General features: G+C 55.8%; 7 protein-coding genes across 7 annotated transcripts; 4 read left to right on the plus strand and 3 right to left on the minus strand.

Annotated features, from left to right (window-relative positions):
- Positions 1-1843: 1843 nt before the first annotated feature.
- CABS01_08186 (inositol-pentakisphosphate 2-kinase) lies at positions 1844-3093 on the plus strand (the record flags this gene model as incomplete). Its single annotated transcript, XM_060541548.1, has 2 exons — positions 1844-2126; positions 2186-3093. The coding sequence occupies 2 exons, from the start codon at positions 1844-1846 to the stop codon at positions 3091-3093; spliced, it is 1191 nt and encodes a 396-aa protein (XP_060402352.1).
- A 341-nt stretch (positions 3094-3434) lies between these two features.
- CABS01_08187 (nucleoside transporter) lies at positions 3435-4915 on the minus strand (the record flags this gene model as incomplete). The annotated part of the gene is made up of 2 exons (XM_060541549.1): positions 3435-4644; positions 4731-4915. 2 exons carry the CDS (start codon positions 4913-4915, stop codon positions 3435-3437), a joined length of 1395 nt encoding a protein of 464 aa, XP_060402353.1.
- Positions 4916-5329: 414 nt separating this feature from the next.
- On the plus strand, positions 5330-8523 carry CABS01_08188 (uncharacterized protein; the record flags this gene model as incomplete). Its single annotated transcript, XM_060541550.1, has 2 exons — positions 5330-5424; positions 6363-8523. 2 exons carry the CDS (start codon positions 5330-5332, stop codon positions 8521-8523), a joined length of 2256 nt encoding a protein of 751 aa, XP_060402354.1.
- Positions 8524-11557: 3034 nt separating this feature from the next.
- On the plus strand, positions 11558-13468 carry CABS01_08189 (uncharacterized protein; the record flags this gene model as incomplete). The annotated part of the gene is made up of 2 exons (XM_060541551.1): positions 11558-13338; positions 13393-13468. The coding sequence occupies 2 exons, from the start codon at positions 11558-11560 to the stop codon at positions 13466-13468; spliced, it is 1857 nt and encodes a 618-aa protein (XP_060402355.1).
- A 721-nt stretch (positions 13469-14189) lies between these two features.
- CABS01_08190 (uncharacterized protein) lies at positions 14190-15637 on the minus strand (the record flags this gene model as incomplete). The annotated part of the gene is made up of 2 exons (XM_060541552.1): positions 14190-15313; positions 15367-15637. 2 exons carry the CDS (start codon positions 15635-15637, stop codon positions 14190-14192), a joined length of 1395 nt encoding a protein of 464 aa, XP_060402356.1.
- Positions 15638-16386: 749 nt separating this feature from the next.
- Positions 16387-17096, minus strand: CABS01_08191 (Rer1 family protein; the record flags this gene model as incomplete). Its single annotated transcript, XM_060541553.1, has 3 exons — positions 16387-16472; positions 16548-16965; positions 17028-17096. The coding sequence occupies 3 exons, from the start codon at positions 17094-17096 to the stop codon at positions 16387-16389; spliced, it is 573 nt and encodes a 190-aa protein (XP_060402357.1).
- A 741-nt stretch (positions 17097-17837) lies between these two features.
- Positions 17838-18772, plus strand: CABS01_08192 (enoyl-CoA hydratase/isomerase; the record flags this gene model as incomplete). Its single annotated transcript, XM_060541554.1, has 2 exons — positions 17838-17973; positions 18042-18772. 2 exons carry the CDS (start codon positions 17838-17840, stop codon positions 18770-18772), a joined length of 867 nt encoding a protein of 288 aa, XP_060402358.1.
- Between the last annotated feature and the right edge of the window lie 368 nt (positions 18773-19140).

Consider the following 19140-nt stretch of genomic DNA (forward strand, 5'->3'; position numbering starts at 1 on the left):
CTGGAGTCTGCCATCGCGTGTCTCCCGTCCAATGTCTCGTTCTCCTTGAACTTTCCCCTCCTTCTCTCCACGGACCTTGGACCCATCATTCCTTCAGTCCCAGGTCATTGAACGCTTCTCCGCAATGCCCCGCTCTTCGGGGGAAAGGAGCCAACGGGCGACGCCAGCAAGGAAGAAAACGACGCAATGCGCCCTAGGCTTTCTGAGCCTCCGAAGTCCAGCCTACTACGTACCTACCTACTTCGTGCTGCTCTAGGGAGTGCCTTAGGTAAGCACGTGCAAGGTATCCAAAGATGTCCCGCCGGGCGGGGTAGACGCTGACATGAAGCGGGCAAGCCGCGAACCTGCCCGTCCATTCACGCGCTGTATAGGCCAATCTTCGGTCGTGCTCCGGCTCAGTCCGGCCGAAGAATCGCGCGTCACCAATGCTGCACCCAATCGTGCCCTCTTTCTTTTTCCCCTCTGGCTGCATTGGATCAGCATGGGGGGGCTTTAGCTCGATAGCCGCACTCACGTCAAGCATGTGGGTTTGACGCGCGCGCCGTGCCAGTCATCGCAAGCATTGGATGAGGAGTTCCTGCTAAGACATCTGGGTCCTCTGGAATCCTGGGTTCCATCTCTGCAACCGCACATTGAAGAAGAAAATCAACCTCTCACAAGATTCCGGGGTAAAAACTTATGTAACACAGTACATGCCCTGCGGTGCCTGTGGTAGCTTCCTGTCCAACGCTCTCGCCAAAAGGACCAGAATCAGATATGACAGATGAGCCGCGACTTGCTGTAACTTGTGGGAGGAGTCATATTGGCCACCCCGTCAGCCTCTCCCGCCCCAGGGAAGTTGCCTGTCGTGTCCGTCTGCTACCGTTACGTTGTTGCCAATAGTGTCAACGAAAAGTAGGAACTCACAAGCTTACCCAGCAGCCAGCGCCAAATCAGCCAACTTTTCTGCTCCACACCCGAAGCGGAAAGTCTGTCGTCATCCCGGGATACCGCTGGCTTCCAGAGGACACAACAAAGGTGCAAAAAATCACACAAAAGGGAGGGCCGTTGTAGCACAGAGCACAGGCAACCAAATGGAGCCTCGTCGCAATCGCTCCCTCATCGGAAATCCATCTTCTAACCAAGGGGAACCATAGGAACGTGGGCAGGCAACGGTTGCGCGCTCATTCGATACTCGACTCTGGCAACGCTACCTTAGATCAGACAACCACGAGTCGGCTGACGACGTAGACTACCTGCCTTACCTTACTCGCAGCGCCCCGGTTCCGTCCTCTCTTTGGAAACTACCTTCCGACCAGTCTCACGTGCTTTCAAGCGTTTACTCACCCGTGAGGTGTATTGTTCCTGCAAAGGCACCGAGCCAGATCAGGCAAGAGCGGAGAGGCGGGAGCGAGAGACAGAGAGAGAGACGGGAGGGTTGTTGGCGTGAGACACCTCCAAGTCACCACCGCCAACCTTGGAAAACTGCGCTTTGCTAGACCACTTGCTGCTGCCACCAGTTGCGGCAGGTAAGCCATTGGATCTTACCTTAGTTCAGCTGGGAAAAAAGACACATTCCTTCCAGACTACCGTACCGCCTTCCTTACCTCTTTGCAACTCGCCATGAGAGTCTCTTCTCTTTTCACACAGACATCATCGCTTAATACGGTCGCCTTGTGAAGCCATCTGGACGCCTTACCTACCTACCATTCGCCTCGATCCAGCCACTCGCTACCTCAATAGCAGGCTCTCGCAGCTCGCCAATCTTCAGCCCCTCGTCCGTATCAAAGAGTCTACACTCGTTGCCAACACTAGGCCTCCAATCTCCAACACACAAGTCTCGCTTCATTCCGCTTTCCTCGTCATGGCCAAACTATTGATCCCTCCCACATCGATCAATACCAAGCTCAGTGTGAAGGCGGTTGCAGAGATATCGTCCAAAGATGTCCCCAGGGAGCATAGCCCAGCATCGGGCAAGGTCTTCAATATGGGAGTGCTAGTATCGGACGAAAATGTTCATGTTAGCCCCTGGACACACGCCATTTATGTCGGTGAAGGTGCTGCCAACGTTCTATTCATCCCGTTTCTATATACCAAGTTTGCGCGGCAGGATGACAAAGACAGGACCGAGGACGACTTATTAACAAGTGGGTTTCACATATCTCTTACATGCCCCATCCTGAACTACTACTAATGCTGCTTTTAGAATACCTCTTGAGAGTACCAAAGCAACCCAAAGGTGGCGACAAACCATTCTATCCGCCAGAAGAGCAGTGGTCTTATTTCTGGGACACCATTGCTCCTCTCTTCACCTACCGCGCGGATATACTAACCGACATGAAATATGCATTTCTCCCAAAAGACGCCATGAAGCACATGCAGAACGTCCTGGATGCGCTGAACAAAGCTCCGGCGGGAGCCAAAAAGCGACCCGCCAAGTTCGAAAACACCAAGATCATGGAAACAGATAGGGCCTGCCTGATTGAGAGCATGCGCGCGCGGAGCGCCGACGAGCGCGTAGTCGAATTTAAGCCAAAATGGCTCGCCCAGTCGCCATCCGCGCCGAGAGACGCCAACACTTGTCGCTGCTGCGCACTCGCGGCCAAGAAGTTCAAAGACAGCAAGGACGCCGGTAGCAACCCGCGGTACTACCCGTGTCCCCTCTGGTTGGACCCCGAGAGAGAGACACCGAAGGGCAGGGAGGATGTGCGTCAAAAGGTTATCTCCAGCTTGTTTCAGTACAGCAGCGCCGGAGACAACAAGCACGCCTGTATCCTGTACGAACTGCTGAAGAAGACGCCTATCCTCACCTTATTGAAAAGGCACCAGACCCAAAAGGATCCCCGCGGGCCCCTGAACGCGAACAAAAACGACGAGGAGTTTAGTATCGCCATGACGTTGCGAGACTGCTCCCTCTACATGCGATACCGCCTCGAGAAGAAGGGCTCACAGGAGATTGTGGTCGCGGACTCGTTTGAGGCCAAACTTGCCGATCTCGACAAGAAGAACGTGTCCTGGAAGTTTCAAGAGTGGCAGGAGAAAGAGCGCGCGTTGATCGACGAGGGCTGGTACACCGGGCGCGGAAAGATGGTGAACTGCGCACTCCAGGCCTAAAGGACGTCGAAGCCAAAGCGGGTGTACAGTAGTAGTGTATTTGTAGCAAAACAAAGCGTAATGTAATTTTTTGGAATACCACGACACCGCGTCCGACAATCATCCATATAGTCTTCAATTGCGTTGTCTTCCGATTGAATCAATAATGGATTGAATAATGCGTGTCTTTAGGGTCAACTATTATTGACCGTCTTTATGACAGTTATCATACCCACGTCCTCCTACCCCGTATGCTCAAACGCCATCCAAAGCCCAATTCAAAAGTATGCCAAATTGAGATAGAAATTATGCACATCTCCCATTACGCCGTACACATGCAAATTAACCAATATACCCATTACTCAAATACCACCAGCAGTAAAGCTCAAAAGACTACCCGTCGTCAACCCAGCAACGAGGCACAAGCCCATGAACCCGCCCGTGGCCTCGCGCTCGCCGTCCTCGACCCACTCGCCCGCGGCCATCATGCAGCTCGAGCCGAGCCAGCCGTTGGTCAGCCCGAAGAAGAACTGCACGACCACCAGGTAGAAGAAGTCGCTGCTGACGACGGCGCCGCGGCCGCCAATGTTACACAGTAAGTAAAGCGGGAGGAAGCCGATGCGGGCGAGGCTGACGCCGAAGAGGGCCGCGGGCCGGTGGCGTAGGGAAAAGGGGAGGATAGTGGCCATGCGGCCGGAGAGGTCGCCGAGGTTCCAGGCGAAGAAGGCAAGAGGAATAAAAGCGGCCGGGCGGAAGAGGATGCCTGCGGGGGACTTTTCGTCGCCTGGGTAGCGGACGGATAGGATCTTGCCCGTGAAGACGGGGAAGAACATGGCGACCGAAAAACACATGAAGATGGCACCGGCGAGCCAGTGGAGCTTGCGGAGCAAGGTGAGCGGGGAGACGACCTTGCGGGCGGCGCGCTCGGCTTCTTCGACCGAGGTGAGGGACTCGGCGAGGGTGTTGACCATGCGGGCTTCGATGATGCGGTTGTGGCGGCGGACGAGGGGGATAAAAGCCAGCAGGGCGGAAACGGAGACGGCGACGGCGGCGAGGAAGTAGACGAACGCCGAGGAGGACGAGGACTTGATGTCGTCTTGGGCGGTCGTGGTGGAGTTCGTGGTGTCCTTTTCGGGGACGACGAGGACAGTGATGACCTGCGCGATGGGCGGGAGGACGCCGGCTACACCTTGCCCCGCCATCAAGGCCTGCATGTACTCGGGCCGACCAAAGGAGGCGGCGAAGGCGAAGGCGCCGTTTTGGATGAGCCCTGTGGCCCAGGAGCTGGAAGCGACCATGAGGAGAATGAAGGCGAGGTAGGCGCCGGGTGAGACGTCGAGGGCGAAGGAGGTTGAGGCCGTGAGGAAGGAGAAGATTACGCAGTTGAGGAGGAGGGCGAGGTTGATGCGGAAGGGGTAGGAGGCGGCGTATTGGATGTTCGTGAGGATGAGCATGGCGGTGAGGTTCGTGAGGGTCGAGACGGTGAGGATGGCGGATTGAAAGTTTTGGGAGATCCAGACGTCGGATTGGAAGCGGATTTGGAAGTAGGGGGCTGCTGCGAGGAACATGTTCCTGTATAGAGAGTTGTGTTAGCCATCGTTGCTTTTGCCCATTGGGGGAAAAGGGTGTTGGTGATGGGAGAGCGAATGTCGACGTACCAGGCCCATAGCATCGCCATGCCCAGCCAGGCGAACATGATGTACTCGGTCCACGAGAACGGCACCTCCTCCGGGTCTTCCTCCAGCGTGGAGCCGTCGAGTTCCCGGCCCTCCTCGGCGAGAGGCTCGTACTCTTGCCGATCCGGCTTGTGGTGCTTGCCTAGCAGTTCCCTGATGCGCTCCATCTTGTGTTATCTGTCTCGCCGTCGGTGGGTGTAGGTTGGTGGTGAAAGATGGCGATCTGCCTCAGCTCGAGAGTCAATTCCGTCGTGGTCCGGAAAGTCGATTACGGATACGTTGCCTGAATTACAGGTGGGAAGAATGCAGTACGTTGTCAGTAGGCCAACCCGCGTAGAGGGAGTGATCGAAGCTAAGGGCGTGTATGGTCGTCGTTTAGATTTCCCGTCGGTATCCGTCCTCCCGGTCGAACAGAATCCCGAATGCGCCGGCTCGTGTGGGTTAGTCGAGTAATGACCGAGTCGCACAGCTCCCTGGGGCTCTTGAACCGTTCGAGGTATCACGGGGTCGCACGTGTAAACAGGGCGACTCAAAGGGGCGTTGTTGACGTTGAGGAACGAGTAGAAGAGAGACAAGCAATCATGCGCCGCGTTCACCGGATCGCTGTCGTCCACTCAGATGGTGTGGAGAAGTCGATGACCACGCGCCGAGCATCTACAGATCTGGGCCACCTGGGGTTGGTCGAGCAGGGCCGCAGGCACTACTCTCAGGACGTGGGGGTTTCGATAGGTACTGATTACCTCAGCGAGATCTTGCGGGCTGCCGGGCCCAAGACGGGCCCCTGCGCCTGCGGTACAATAACCTTATCCCTTAGGCGCTGAGAGCCCAGCTCACACCTTCGTTCGAACTGACTTTGGCTGATGACCTGATGTTCTCGGAATGACAAACTCAGAGAAGTCGGAATTACGCACGTATGCAATGAACCTAGACTATCAGCATCCTCCGAACTAAACACCCACACAGGGATATGGCTCCTCAGCCTTGCCGTCCCTGTGCCCAAAGGACGTAAAAGAGGTTGGGTGTTCAGCGGAAGGATTCTACAGTCTGACACGCATGAGCGGCATCGCAATATGACAGCTTCAGGTCGTTCCCGAAAGCGGATCTTGAATTCAACATCCAATGAGATGGTTGATGCCACGGCTTAAGCGCTTCACCGGAGCCGGGCTTGGAGGACTTTATCTTGGTGCCTGGCCAGCACCCTGTCCTCTAATGTTGCATCATGCCCCTGTTGGCCGCAGTCAAAGTTCCCTTTTGTTGTGAGCTGAGAATGCTGTGGTGTAGGAGAACAACTGATAAATGTATTCAAGTTTCCGGGTGCGATATGTATCCTGGGTGAGATATCACTGTCGAGTGATGCCCGTCGAAAAGGGAGGACCTTACAATGACTGAAGTTCGTTTGACTGGTGAAAGGGGAGAGCCTCTCGTCCCTCTTCTGCATCCACAAGATGGCGGCCCGCCAGGACGTCGAGGAAATTTCCTAGACCAAAATGACACTCATGATTTCAAGGATACAGAAAGGTGATTATAATCCCAGTTGCCCATGAAACGGAACTAGACCTCAAGCTGGGGCACAAATACCACAAGCCAGGCTGTAAGTGCTGACCTGTCGGCTAGACTCAACGACCAAACGACTCCCTACGAAGTGTATGAAGGCAAGTTCAGCTTCAGAGCTGTCCTTCAAAACACGCTCAAGGCATGGAGCTTCCACTCCCTCTATCGCCTCCTCTACAACGTCCGTGACTCGATCCGCAACCAAACAAAGGTCGTCATCTTCAAGAACCGGCCCATGGCCCTCCTCGCCATCATGGTCCACGTCCCGCCCCTGGTCGCCACCGCCATCATGAGCCACCTCATCTACCACGAGTACTGGATCGGCGCGGACCTCACGCCGAACCGCGAGTGGGACAAGTCAGCCAACCTGCTGATCCAATTCGCCGCCAAATTCCTCGAGATCATGATCATCGGCTCCCTCACCACCATGATCTTCACCTTTGTCCGTCGCGAGGTGACGCTCGGCCAAGGGACACCGCTGGCGGCTTTCTTTGCTGGGAACAGCTTCAGCTCGCCCGAGTTCCTCTGGTCCGACGAGATGACGGCCATGCTGCGGGGGCGCTTCTCGACCGTCTGGAAAAAGGTCTTTTTTGTCTCCTTCCTCGTCATGTGCTGCGTCCTAGCCGTCGTCGTGGCGCCCGCGACAGCCACCGTCCTGACGCCCTTGAACGACTGGTGGATGATGGGCGGGTCGTGGGTGTACATTGATAAAGCCGGCGCCGACATCTTTCCCCGGACGCTGACGGCGGCGGATACGGTGGCCGGCGACGTGTGCGAGAGGGCCGGCAACCTCGACTGCCCGTCAGCCGGCTGGGACTCGTTGACGCATCTCGTGAGTTACCTCCCGTACCAGGCCATTCTCAACGTCACAAAGGGGTCGTACATCCGCATCCCGGCGCTCTTCCCGCTCGCCACGCCGGAATCGATTCTGCAGTTGTCAATGTCCGTTCGCGAACCCGGTGTGCCGCGCGGGTGGGCCGAGTCTCGCATGACGCTGCCGCATCGTGTGACGGGTGCCACGTTGGCAGCGACTACGATGCTCTGGCAGGATGCCCTTACGTTGATGGATCAAAAGGAGAAGAAGTATTACCGCGGGTCGGACTATCGGTACTCGACGTTCCAGGAGCTCGCGTCCATGGAGACTCGATGTCGCGTTACCATGGTCGATGGCAACAACACCACGTCCGGTGATCGTCGTCGTCCTGTCAACTTTCCAGAAGTTCGAAACGAGGCCTCTTTCACCAATAACACCGATATCGTGGCCCTAGAGAACCCGACAACGCAAGCTTTATGGACAACCCTCAACGGAACGACCCCCCAGCTGACCTTCTTCGACATTGATCCCCAAGGAGACCTAGCCGCCAACGTCTCTATTGGCGCTATCGTCTCCCTCCCACGCCAAGGAGGAATCGCCGTCTACGGATGCCTCACAGACGCAGAATGGATCGGCGCCAACACCTGGATCAACATAGACAACCACGTCTGGACAGACGGCTGGCCCTTCCCCGTGACCTGGAAACCCGGCAGCCGCAAAGTCCTCATCGAGACCTCCTTTGCGAACCTGACCAACGCGGCCGTCGACATCGAGGGCACCACCGTCTTCCAGCGCCTCGCCGCCTCCGCACGGCTCGTCGACTCTCCGCTAGGCCTGCCTTGGACCGTCGGCCACGTCGAGACGCTCGTCAACGCTATGCTCGCCAACGGCATGTCTCGCACCGCGCCCGCCGCGAAACCCATCATCACTCTAAAGGACGCCGACAGCGCCTGGTGGCGCAACTTCTTCCCGCGCAAGACCCAGTTTGGGTTCCCCGAGTCCGGCACAGCGTTCGACGTGCCGGAAGCCGTGCGGGCCGCGGCGCAGAGGCTGCATTTCCGGGGCGAGATGAAGGGGTTCGCGTACTCTGCCGGGGACGATACCGTCAGATATTCCATGGTGGGTTTGTTCGTTTACTGTGCCGTCGCGGTGGCGTTCATGGCGTGGAGTCTTGTCGTGGGCGTCACGAGCAAGAGCTGGGAGTCGACGCCGGAGCTGTTGGCGCTGGCGATGCGGAGTCCGCCGCCCGGGGACGAGAAGATGCCGCCGAGTATCTTGGAGGATACGAGTGCGCTGCGGGAGAGGTATTGTATCGTTGCGAGCGGGTCGGATGTGCTGCTTCGGCCGATGGATGGGCTGGAGGAGGTGCCGGAGGAGATGAGGGTGAGGCCGAATGTAATGTACAGATGATGGGAGGGAATGCTTGGCTGGCTGCCATTAAATATACAGGCTTCTCTCATCAATACATCCTGCTGTTCAAGGTTGTGCCATATGTTAATACTCTAGTGAACCTCTTGCGCTTATAATAATTCCTCCATCTCCTGGAGGCCGGACGGTATAAGCCCATCAATTTCAAAGGCGCCATTGACTCCTGATGGTCTCATGGTACGTAGCACCGCCGGATTTTCGAGTCAACTTATGGATTTGTATGGTAGTCCTGTTCGGTATGGTCAGAGAGGTGATTTATCGATCTTCGAGTTTGGCCCGTCATCGCCACATCCTGCGATCACTCGTTGGTTTCTGAATGTTCGTCCGCACTCTGGGCGCTATAAAATACTCAATTGGCCAGCCCGTTTTTGAATTACCTTACCGTCATGGTATCATATCGTCGGGCTTCAGTCATGGTTGGTACGTTTGAGGCTCTCAAGGGGGAATTGGCCTCGAGATTAGTGATCTGCCATTTCAAACACAAGTTCCGGTTTAAGCCGCCATCACCACCAAGAAATCTTACTCTTTACTTTCTTTCTCCAGCCCTCTATTCGTGTTCTTCATGAAATATTACTCGGGAGCCTAATAGACCAGCAATATGAGTCGTGGTGATATGAAGAACAGAGCAGCGGCGAATTGTCTCATCAGCCGTTTTGGCTGGCGTATTTATACAGACATACGGAGAGAGAAAGGGCAGTTTCTAGCCGCTTTCTCACATTCGATTCATCGTACTCATATCGTCCAGCGTATTTGGCGCCAAAATTACGCTGCCAACGAAGCAGAGATCACTACATGGGTCAACGGAAACATGACCTCGGCAACTGACATACAGAGAACATGAAGCTTCGCCCAAGATTAGGGGGTCCAGCGTTGTTATTTCCCCTTTGAGAAATAGTGCCTGTCTTTCCTGGGAAAACATCCCGAGGTCGCAAGATCAACTCTCGGTGAGGCCCTCACGAATGATTCGTCTCAGCCCCGTCACCTTGACTACCCGAAACGGCATACATTGGCACAGAGGCGAGGCCCATTCTGCGACCACATACACGTGATGGCGAGACGCTGCAATGCAAGTATGTCGTGCATATTTTCGATATCTCGAGGGCATTTTGGCTCCGCTTCTGGCGGTTTTTGCGGTCTCGGCCGTAGCATTTGTGGCCTCTTTGCCCTCCACGTGATGGGGTGTTGCTGCGATGCAGGTATGTCGTGCATTGTCTTTGAAAGCTGCTTCTTGAGAGTCTCGGTGTAGATGGCAGTCTCACCGAACTTTCCCTTTATATGAGTTTGGAGTTTTGGGAACTTGAAATTTGTTTGATAGAACTTCTGGTGGTGATCTAAATATGCCAACAAGGACGAAAATGAGGCCGGCGAGTCTCTGGCTTGCATCAGCTCGCATAGTCCCGAGGAACTTTTTCTTTTGCGCATCCTTCCCGCCAACACCCGCAGATGCGTAGGCCATTCCTGCATACTTTCTGCAATGCATTTGGAAAAAAAAGAAAGTGAGGCAAGTCTAGGACCGGAAGACTTGGCGTCTGAAATGCATCGCAATTTGACAAACGCGGCACGTCGACCAAAGCAATCCAGATCTCGGGGACTCGTAATACCGGCAATTGTCCAAGATTCCTTACCTTAGGTAAGCCTTGTGTTCCCCTGAGCGGACCACTCCCGTTCGAGACAAGAAAAATGGCGTAGGCGTAGAGACATATGTCTCTCAACGCCTCTAACGTTTCTGGATGAAATGATGTTTTGGCCAAGAAGAATCCTGCGGATTCACACGGTCACACAAAGATGGCTCGAAGAATCGGGCGGGTCAAAGGCTTTTCACCCAAAAGTGTCCTGGTGTCCCAGTTGCACCCCCACAACCCGGCGATCTGTCTAGGTATTTCTCTCTCTCTTTCAATGGAAAATGTGAGCAAAGAGATCTTTGTCTCCCCATTCCAGTTGTCGTGTCTCAGTTCGACTCAAGAGATGCGCTAGTTGCGGGCGAAATTCCGGAAAGCTGGTTCTTGTATCGTATACTTTCCCAGGGGGAATTCCGGGGAGCAGGTACGGTGCAAGGGACTTGTCAAAGTCGCTGTCGACGCCGGTACTTCTATGTCTCCCTACCTTACCTTACCGGTTGAGTGTCTACCCACTGCTTCGCTCTGGATGTCTTGCGTCCCCTGGTCCGCCATGCTCTCGTTATGGAAGCGTCATGAAAATAGTAGTCGTTCCCACCAAGCTTTCCAAAGGAGGCTCAGTCTCTGAGTCTTTCAGAGGCCTAGCCCCCTGTCCCCCCCCCCCCCCCCCCCCCCCCCCCCCCCCCCCCCCCCCCCCCCCCCCCCCCCCCCCCCCCCCCCCCCCCCCCCCCCCCCCCCCCACCCCCCCCCCCCCCCCCCACCCCCCCCCCCCCACCCCACCCCCCACACAGCACCACCCCCCCCCCCCCCCCCCCCCCAGAATCTCGAGGTGCCCCCAAGACTAAGCTCCTCCCCTGTTCCAAGCATGTCCAATTACAACCCCTGCTACCACGGGCGCGGCGCCACTACTCAAGGAACAAAGGTCCACGGACGCGCTGCACCATATTCTTTTTCAGGCGACTTTTTTTTTCCCTAGGGGCACGTCAACCACCCGAAAGTCCACAGACTTCCTTGACATTAGTGCCCGCCGGGCCCAGATCCAATGGAAACCTGAGTTTGATACTTGCATCGAAAGGTACCACCATTACCATTACCACCATAACCACCGATACCAAACCAGACCACTAGGATACTTTTCCTTTATCCACGACGCACTCGCTACCTTACGAAGCTCTGCTGTCCACTTCTATTTCGTGAGGCATCTCTGCTTACTCCTGCAATGAGGCCCTGAACTCATTTCGTCTTTCTTTCCTTCATCCTCATATACGCAATAGGGCGAACTGCGATAAACTGCTGGCCCTCTCCCCCATCCCCCGAAAGCACCCGACCAACGCTCGAGAGACAAAAGCGACGCAGCTCGCCGCCACAAAAAGGGGCAGGCTGACAGCCAGCAACCAACCATGCGCCGTCGTCAATGGACGGTCGTCATTCTACTCGTCTTCCTGTTGATATGCGCATACACAGTATTCACACTTCCCTCCGATCGACGACCGACAGTCCCCATACCAGGCTCCGACAAACCCCCTCCGCCCCCGCAAGATCAACAGACACTCGGTGACGATGCCGCCGCCGCCGCCCCTCCTCCCGACAGACGACCGAAGTCCGCTGGCGGCACCGGGTCACACCCCATGTGGCACCTCATGACAAGCGCCGAGAAGGAGTTCCAGGATACGCTGAAGCGCCAGTCCAAGACGCTCGAGGATGCCGTCAAGGAGTACAAGCGCCGCTACAACATCCCGCCGCCCCCCAACTTTGACAAGTGGTTCGAGTTCGCAAAGGCCAGCGGCGTACAGCTCATTGACGAGTTCGACATGATACACGAGATGCTCACGCCCTTTTGGGGTCTGAAGCCGGCGACGATACGGGAGCGGGCGCGGGAGGCTCTGGGCTTCGATAACAAGCTGATCGGCCTCCTGATCCGGGACCATAAGATCAAGCACATTCAGGGCGGCTCAGACTGGCAGCGCGATGCCACCTCTGGCATGATGAAGAAGTTCATCGAGCACCTGCCCAGCATGGATATCGCCTTCAACATCCACGACGAGCCGCGCGTGGTCGTCCCTCACGAGGACCTCGCACGCCTCGTCAGCCGCGCCAAGGACGTCAACATGCCCAAGGCGAACGCTGCCATCAACCCGGAGAACGCCTTTACGAAGCGCGCCGCCGGCCTTAGCGAAGGTAACATCATCGACGAGTACAAGCGCACCCGCTTCAACGTCTTCGCCCATCAGCCCACCTGGACGCACTCTCGCATGTCCTGCCCACCCGACAGCCCCTCGCGCGGTCTCGAGGATGACGAGCTGTCCGACGACATGAGCAAGTACGGAGTCAGCGAGCTCGGCTTCGTATACAACGTCACCGCCATGTCGGACATCTGCCTCTCGCCTTCCCTGAGCGCGACCTACGGCTTCTTCGATCGCCCCAACGCCTACAACATCGTCCACGACCTCTTCCCCATCTTCTCCCAGTCCAAAATCTCCTCCTACAACGATATCCTCTACCCGTCGCCCTGGTACTGGTATAAGAAGGTCGCCTACGACGAGTCAAAGGATATGCTCTGGGAGCAGAAGCAGGACCGCCTCTACTGGCGCGGTTCCACGACGGGCGGCTTCTCCCGCAACGGCGGCTGGCGCCGCCAGCACCGTCAGCATCTCGTGCAGAAGCTCAACGCCGCCGACCAGGCAAAGATCTTCATCAACCGCGGCGACGAGCAGACCCCCAAGTGGGAGGTGAAGGAGGTGCCCCGCGGCGACTACCGCGAAATCGTCGACGTCTTCTTCTCGCACGTCGGGCAGTGCGACCCGGGCGACTGCGACGCCGAAAAGGAGTTCTTCAAGATCCAGGGCCACGCCGAGCAGCAGGACGCATGGAAGTACAAGTACCTCCTCGACATGGACGGCAACGCCTTTTCGGGACGCTTCTATGCTTTCCTGCAATCACGCTCCCTCGTCTTCAAGCTCGCCATCTTCCGCGAGTGGCACTTTGAGTGGCTTAAGCCCTGGGCGCACTACATCCCCATGAGTCTGCAGGGCGACGACTGGCTCGAGAGCGTGCGCTTCTTTGGCGACGGCGCGCTGGGGCGCAACGAAGCCGAGCGCATGGCTCTCAGCAGTCGCGACTGGGCGAATAAGGTGCTTCGCAAGGAGGATATGGAGGTCTGGTTCTTCCGCCTCCTCTTAGAGTGAGTTTTACCAACCAAAGAAACCACCTATATTTGCTAATTATTTCGACGTAGGTACGGTCGCGTCATTGACGACAATAGAGACAACATCGGCTTCGCTGTCGAAACTATCCCAGAACCGCCGGTGTAGACACCCGCTGCTGCGTTCGTGCCTGCCAGGTGGCCACACATCACCGTTGGCCAGATTCACGTTATTTGCGTCTTCTATGTATTTTTTTTTCTTTTTCCCCATGGGGGAAAAAAAGCACGAAAAAAAAAGGAGTTCTCTGGGTAAACATCTTTACGCTATGAAACGGGAGGGAGAGGAGGAAGGGACGATATCAAAGTCTGTTTTTCGTTGTTGCTTTTTTTTTGCCCGTTCTTAGAGAGTCTGTCTGTTGTTCCCTTATACCACATGAGATTTTGCTTTCTTTGTACCTTTTTCTGACTCATTTCTGCTCGGTCTCCAAAGTATGCTTAACAGGACGATCACCTATGGCAGAAATCATACATGACGGGAACGAGTCGGGGAGAAAGAACCCCGCCGAGCTCGAGCCGCTGTATGAGAAGAGCTACGTATACTTAATTCAAAGTCATGACAACAACGTATTACTTGACACCATCTCTCTGCTTTGTTCTTGATGAAGGTTGGCAAGTCCGTCAATGCGTCGATTGGACGTACTCAATCATGACAATACAACAATCGCGTGAGAGTGAGTTCATCATTGTGACATCCATGAAGTCTAAAATGGCCACCATCGCGGCTGCCCTGTTTTTTTTTTATTCTTCACGTCCAAACGCCTAAGTGGTTCGTGAAAAAGGAACTGATGTTACATCACCGCGCCTCCCCTCTGACTCAATGTGCCACCTCTTCAATCCTCATCTTCCTCATCGGCATCGGCATCGCCATCAGCGTCCCGGTCCGAGGGAGTACCAGGCGCACGAGAAGTCTCTTCAACCGGCTCGGCCTCTTCGACATAGCCAATGGGCTTCTCCTTGTACCGCTTCATGTTCTCGGCCGGGGCCCCCTTGGGATCGGTAATGGAGATCTCCACCTCGTTGACAACCTGCGTCTCGTCGTCCACCTGACTAAGGGTACGAGCGATATTCTTGGCGCGCTGGGGACGAATGGTCGTGCGTTGGATGACCGGATAATAGTACGCCGCCTTGGGCCTGCCGCCCGCGGAGGGCTCGTCGTTGAAGGCGAGAATGACCTCTTCGCTGTACTTTGTGTTGTGGTCCAGCTCAATCTCTTTTGTCGTCTCATACGCACGCAGGCGCGAGAACTGGAAGCACGAGTTGGAGCCGCTCTGGTACGTGTAAAGCGATTCGTCGTCGTGGTCGGGGTTCTCCGGATCGAACTTGGCCCGGAAGTTGTCGCCCGTCGTCTTGGTCTTGGGGAGGAAGAAGCTGTAGTCCATCAGGTTGGCGGGCTTGGGGTTGCGTGCAGGATCGCGCTCGTGGGCCTCAACGGCGGCCTGGAAGGCCTCGTTCTCCTCGGGGCTTCTGTCCAGCGGGCGGAGCAGACCGCTGAGCAGGCGGCTGTCATACTTGTTGGCGCTGGCCACGGGGTTCGTGAGGAGCTTGACGGTGACGTAGGCGCCCGAGTCGGGAAAGGCGTCGTGGTCGGGCAGCAGCGGCAGAGACTGCGTGAGATGGACGTTTGGTTTGCTCGGGTGGCGATGGCGGGTCGGGTTGCTGAGGAAGCGCTCAGCGCTCTCGAAGCTCTTTTCGATCTTGCGTCTGATGGCGGCCGGTGAGTCTTTGTCCGGCTCGGGGGAGCGACGCTTCTCTGCGCGCTTGATCTTGGGGTTGATGAATGCTCCCGCCGCGACGCCAGCCTTTCTGGGTGCTACGGAGGAAATGTATTCTGTTCTTCTCAGGAAGGAGACTGATGCGTCGGCGTTGCTCTTAGCCCGGCCAAGGGTCGACAGTGGTCTCAGGAGGGCTCTATCGTGAGGATGAACGGCAGGTGGATGCGAAGAGGCTTGGATAGCTGTATCGATGTCAGTACGGAGCTCCCCTTTGGTACAACGCGGCTGCGCTTACAGCTCTCGTCTCCGTCAAAGATACCCGGCATGCCTACCAAGTCCAAGGGCATGCCGAGCTCCGCGTCGACCTCGATGTTGAGAGGCTGTTCTCTTGCCAGACGTGATGCAAATCCCGGCGTTGTATACTGCCCGCTAGCCAGGCCAGTGTTTGGGATGTCGAGGAGCTTGGGAGGATTAGGGGGGGGTGGGAGGGCGTTGGAATATCGGATTCTGGCAATGAAGTCCTGATGGATCATGCGCTCGCCGCCGCGAGGCGCCGAGGACGACATCGTGGCCTTTTAAATGCGTGTGCGTTTGGTGGAATCGTTTCGATATCTGAGTCGCAATTGAGGGTTGAATTGAATTGTTGAGGAGGAGAGGATGGCTTCGAGTACTGGCAGCGGGGAGCTGTCGTCGTCGCGGTCGCGTTGACTAGGAAGGTGCAATTGGCCCAGAAAAGTTCCACGAGGCTGGAGTTTGGGGTACTTTACCTGCACACTGTGGTTGCGCCAGCCAAACGCCCGGACCTCGACCTGTAGCCTTATCAGCTCTATCAGACGAAGACACAGCACCCCCCAAAGCTGTCAACCTGGAAGCTTGACGTTAACGGACACGGAAAAAAAAAAAAGAAGACGCCGTGTCGTAGATGAAGAATCAGAGACAGATTTGTCCTCTCTATTACAATACGTAGTATGAGATGAATGTTTTTAAAGCAAAACCGTCACTCATCAACGGGGCAATGGCTCCCGACCGTGCAGGAGGACCTCCTGATGCGCCCCGTGTAGTTGGCCCGTCGCAACCATCCATGCACTCATACCCGTGGCCTCCTTTCTATAGGTACATACAGTTTGCCTTCGCCCATCGTCGCCATCCAGACTTCGTCAAAAATGTGTATTCATCCTCGCGCACTGTCTAATTTTTCTTCCCTTTCACGTGCCTAGACTCTTACACTTGTCCCACCTCGACGGGCGTGACAACGACATTTGTCTCTCGTAAAAACCCGCTGATTCCATCGCGTCGTAAAGTTGCGTGGCCCCCTTTAGGAGCTGTTCTTGGCGTAGTTCTTCTTGCCAAAGGTGAAGGGAACATAGCGGTACTTGATCATGTGCTGGATCTGCTTGCGCACTGCAAAGGAAGGAAGGTCAGCTGTGTGCCAGGGTGAAATGCCAGGGAGACAAGGCGTGGGGGTAGGAAACGTACTCGTCAGGAAGAAGAGGATGAACCAGTACATGACCAGGACGGGCCAGAAGACGGGGACATTGAAGATCTCCCACCAACTGCAGAAGAAGGCGATGGCGATGGCACGGGTGGCCCAGTACCAGAACTTGAACTCGGGGAGGCGGCGAATGAAGGGCTTGAACTCCTCGTCCTGCTTGGTGGGGAGAATGCCGACACCACCGTCCTCCATCTCAGTGTCCATAGCCTCGTTGGAGGGGTCAAACTTGGGTTGCAAGAAGGCCAGGAACAAGTTGAGCAGGTAGATTCCGAGAGCGTAGGCGACAATGTACCAGCCCTGCGCCACGAAGATGCGAGCGAAGAAGCCCAGGAGGCAGACGCCCGTGGCGATCCATCTGTAAAGCACGAAGGGGGTTGACTGATCGAGAAGCGCCTGGTATTGCTGCGATGAGAATTAGCAAGATGTCGCTGGCAGACTCCGGGGGGGATTTATCGTCGTCGTACTCTTTGCAGCTTCGAGGTGTGGGCTGTGACTGACGAGAAGGCAGTCTGTTCCGGCTCGGCAGAGTCCATCTTGGGCGGTATTTGCGCGAATGAACGTTGATGTGGGATACTCGTGCAATAAGCTTGTTCGCGTGGGTTGGCGTGGATATGTAGCCGTTAACGAGGGTGCAAGTCTGGGATGACGATGCTGTGGGAAGAGGCCGCCGCTGCGCTGTCGCGATCTGTCAGGACGAATTTTTGGGTTGACGGGATCTCTGGAGATGGATTCAAGCCACGTAAGGCTTGCAACAAAACTGTCCCTTCCCTTTGAGATTGGCAGCGCGCTGCACCGCGCCTGCTTTTTCGCCCGAATCTTATCCGGCGCAGTGATTGGATTGCGCCCGTCAGTGATTGGATCCCCTGGAAATGGCCCGAACCAGCCCCTGTGGCGCAGCCTGCACCCTGGAACCAGCCAGAGGATCCGTATCTGCCCAGGATCCCGCTGCTACAGGTAATTGCAGTGTTGGAAGATCGAGCCTGTGACGCGGGGGGAGCTGTCACAGTGCGCGGCGAGTGTCTGTGCCTCGCCCGACTGTATCCTCGGCTTTACAGAGCCGATGCTTTCCAGCTATCCTCGAGCTTGGATCAAACGTCAAATGGAGCTCGACCTACCTGTTACATCACAGCTCCATCAACAATTCGTGTCATTTATTTCAGACGACATCTTTGTATCAATCGAGGCCAAGATAAATCATCTCGTGTTATACTATAGCTCACAACATAACATCTCACTCACATTGAGCGTCTTCCCGAGCTCTCATCTGCTTCACCATGAACTCACTCAGATACCTCCGGCCGGTGGCCTCGCGTATGCAGACGCCGACGCTGCCCAGACTCTCACGCGGATTCGCCAGCAAGACATACGAGTTCATTCAGGTCTCTCAGCCCAAGCCTGGTGTTGGTCAAGGTAAATGCTGTTCCAGCCGTAATCAATCATCACTCTACGACGACGACGCTCATCATGATCCACTTTAGTGACGTTGAACCGCCCCAAGGCCTTGAACGCCCTCTGCACTCCCCTCATCCATGAGCTCAACGATGCGCTAAGGGCTTTCAACGCGTCGGACGAAACGTCCGTCATCGTTCTAACAGGCTCCCAAAAGGCCTTTGCAGCCGGTGCCGACATCAAGGAGATGGCTCCTCTCACCTTTTCCGAGGCATACACCAAGTCCTTCATCGAGTCGTGGTCGCTTCTCACCACTGAGGTCAAGAAGCCCATCATCGCCGCCGTTTCCGGTCACGCGCTCGGCGGAGGCTGTGAGCTGTCCATGATGTGCGACATTCTCTATTGCACCGAGACTGCCAACTTTGGCCAGCCCGAGATCAAGCTCGGCACGATCCCGGGTGCCGGCGGCAGCCAGAGACTCACCCGGGCTATCGGAAAGTCCAAGGCCATGGAGTTGATCCTGACGGGCAAGTCCTTCAGCGGTGCCGATGCCGAGAAGTGGGGTCTTGCGGCCAAGGCATTCCCTTCGTACGAGGTTCTCATGGAGGAGACGCTGAAAACGGCAGAGACCATCGCCGGCTACTCGAGGGTGTCCATCAACGCGTGCAAGGAAGTTGTGAACAAGAGCCAGGATCTGCCTCTGAGGGATGGTGTCGAATTCGAGCGGAGAGTATTCCACAGCTTGTTCGGCAGCAACGACCAAAAGATTGGCATGAAGGCATTCGCAGAGAAGAAAAAGGCAGAGTGGACTCACTCTTGAAAAGCTTCATGCTTGTGAAAAGACTAGTTGTATGCGAAATAGCCGAGTCTGGCAAAGACATGATGTTGTGCAACCACGATCTTGTGCAAATGAGCGCGTGCGTGTGTTTGGGGAAATCCGTCAAATTGCTCGGCATGAATAAGACCATGTAAGAGCACACAGTCAGCCCAGCACCACCTTTTTGCTTGGCCATGTTGCTTTGCAGGAAAAAGGATGATGTTACTTTTCGGGGTCTCTCTCGTACAGCACTCGCTTGCATGCATGATGACTTTAGTCCCGAGATTCTTCGCCTGCCTTGGCCAATGCCTAGAAAACCACATAAACCACAGTGTCTTCAACCCTTACGAGCAGCTCATATGCCTCGCCGA

This window comes from Colletotrichum abscissum (assembly GCF_030869225.1).
Source record: "Colletotrichum abscissum strain IMI 504890 chromosome Unknown Scaffold_18.1, whole genome shotgun sequence".
Lineage (NCBI taxonomy): Eukaryota > Fungi > Ascomycota > Sordariomycetes > Glomerellales > Glomerellaceae > Colletotrichum > Colletotrichum abscissum.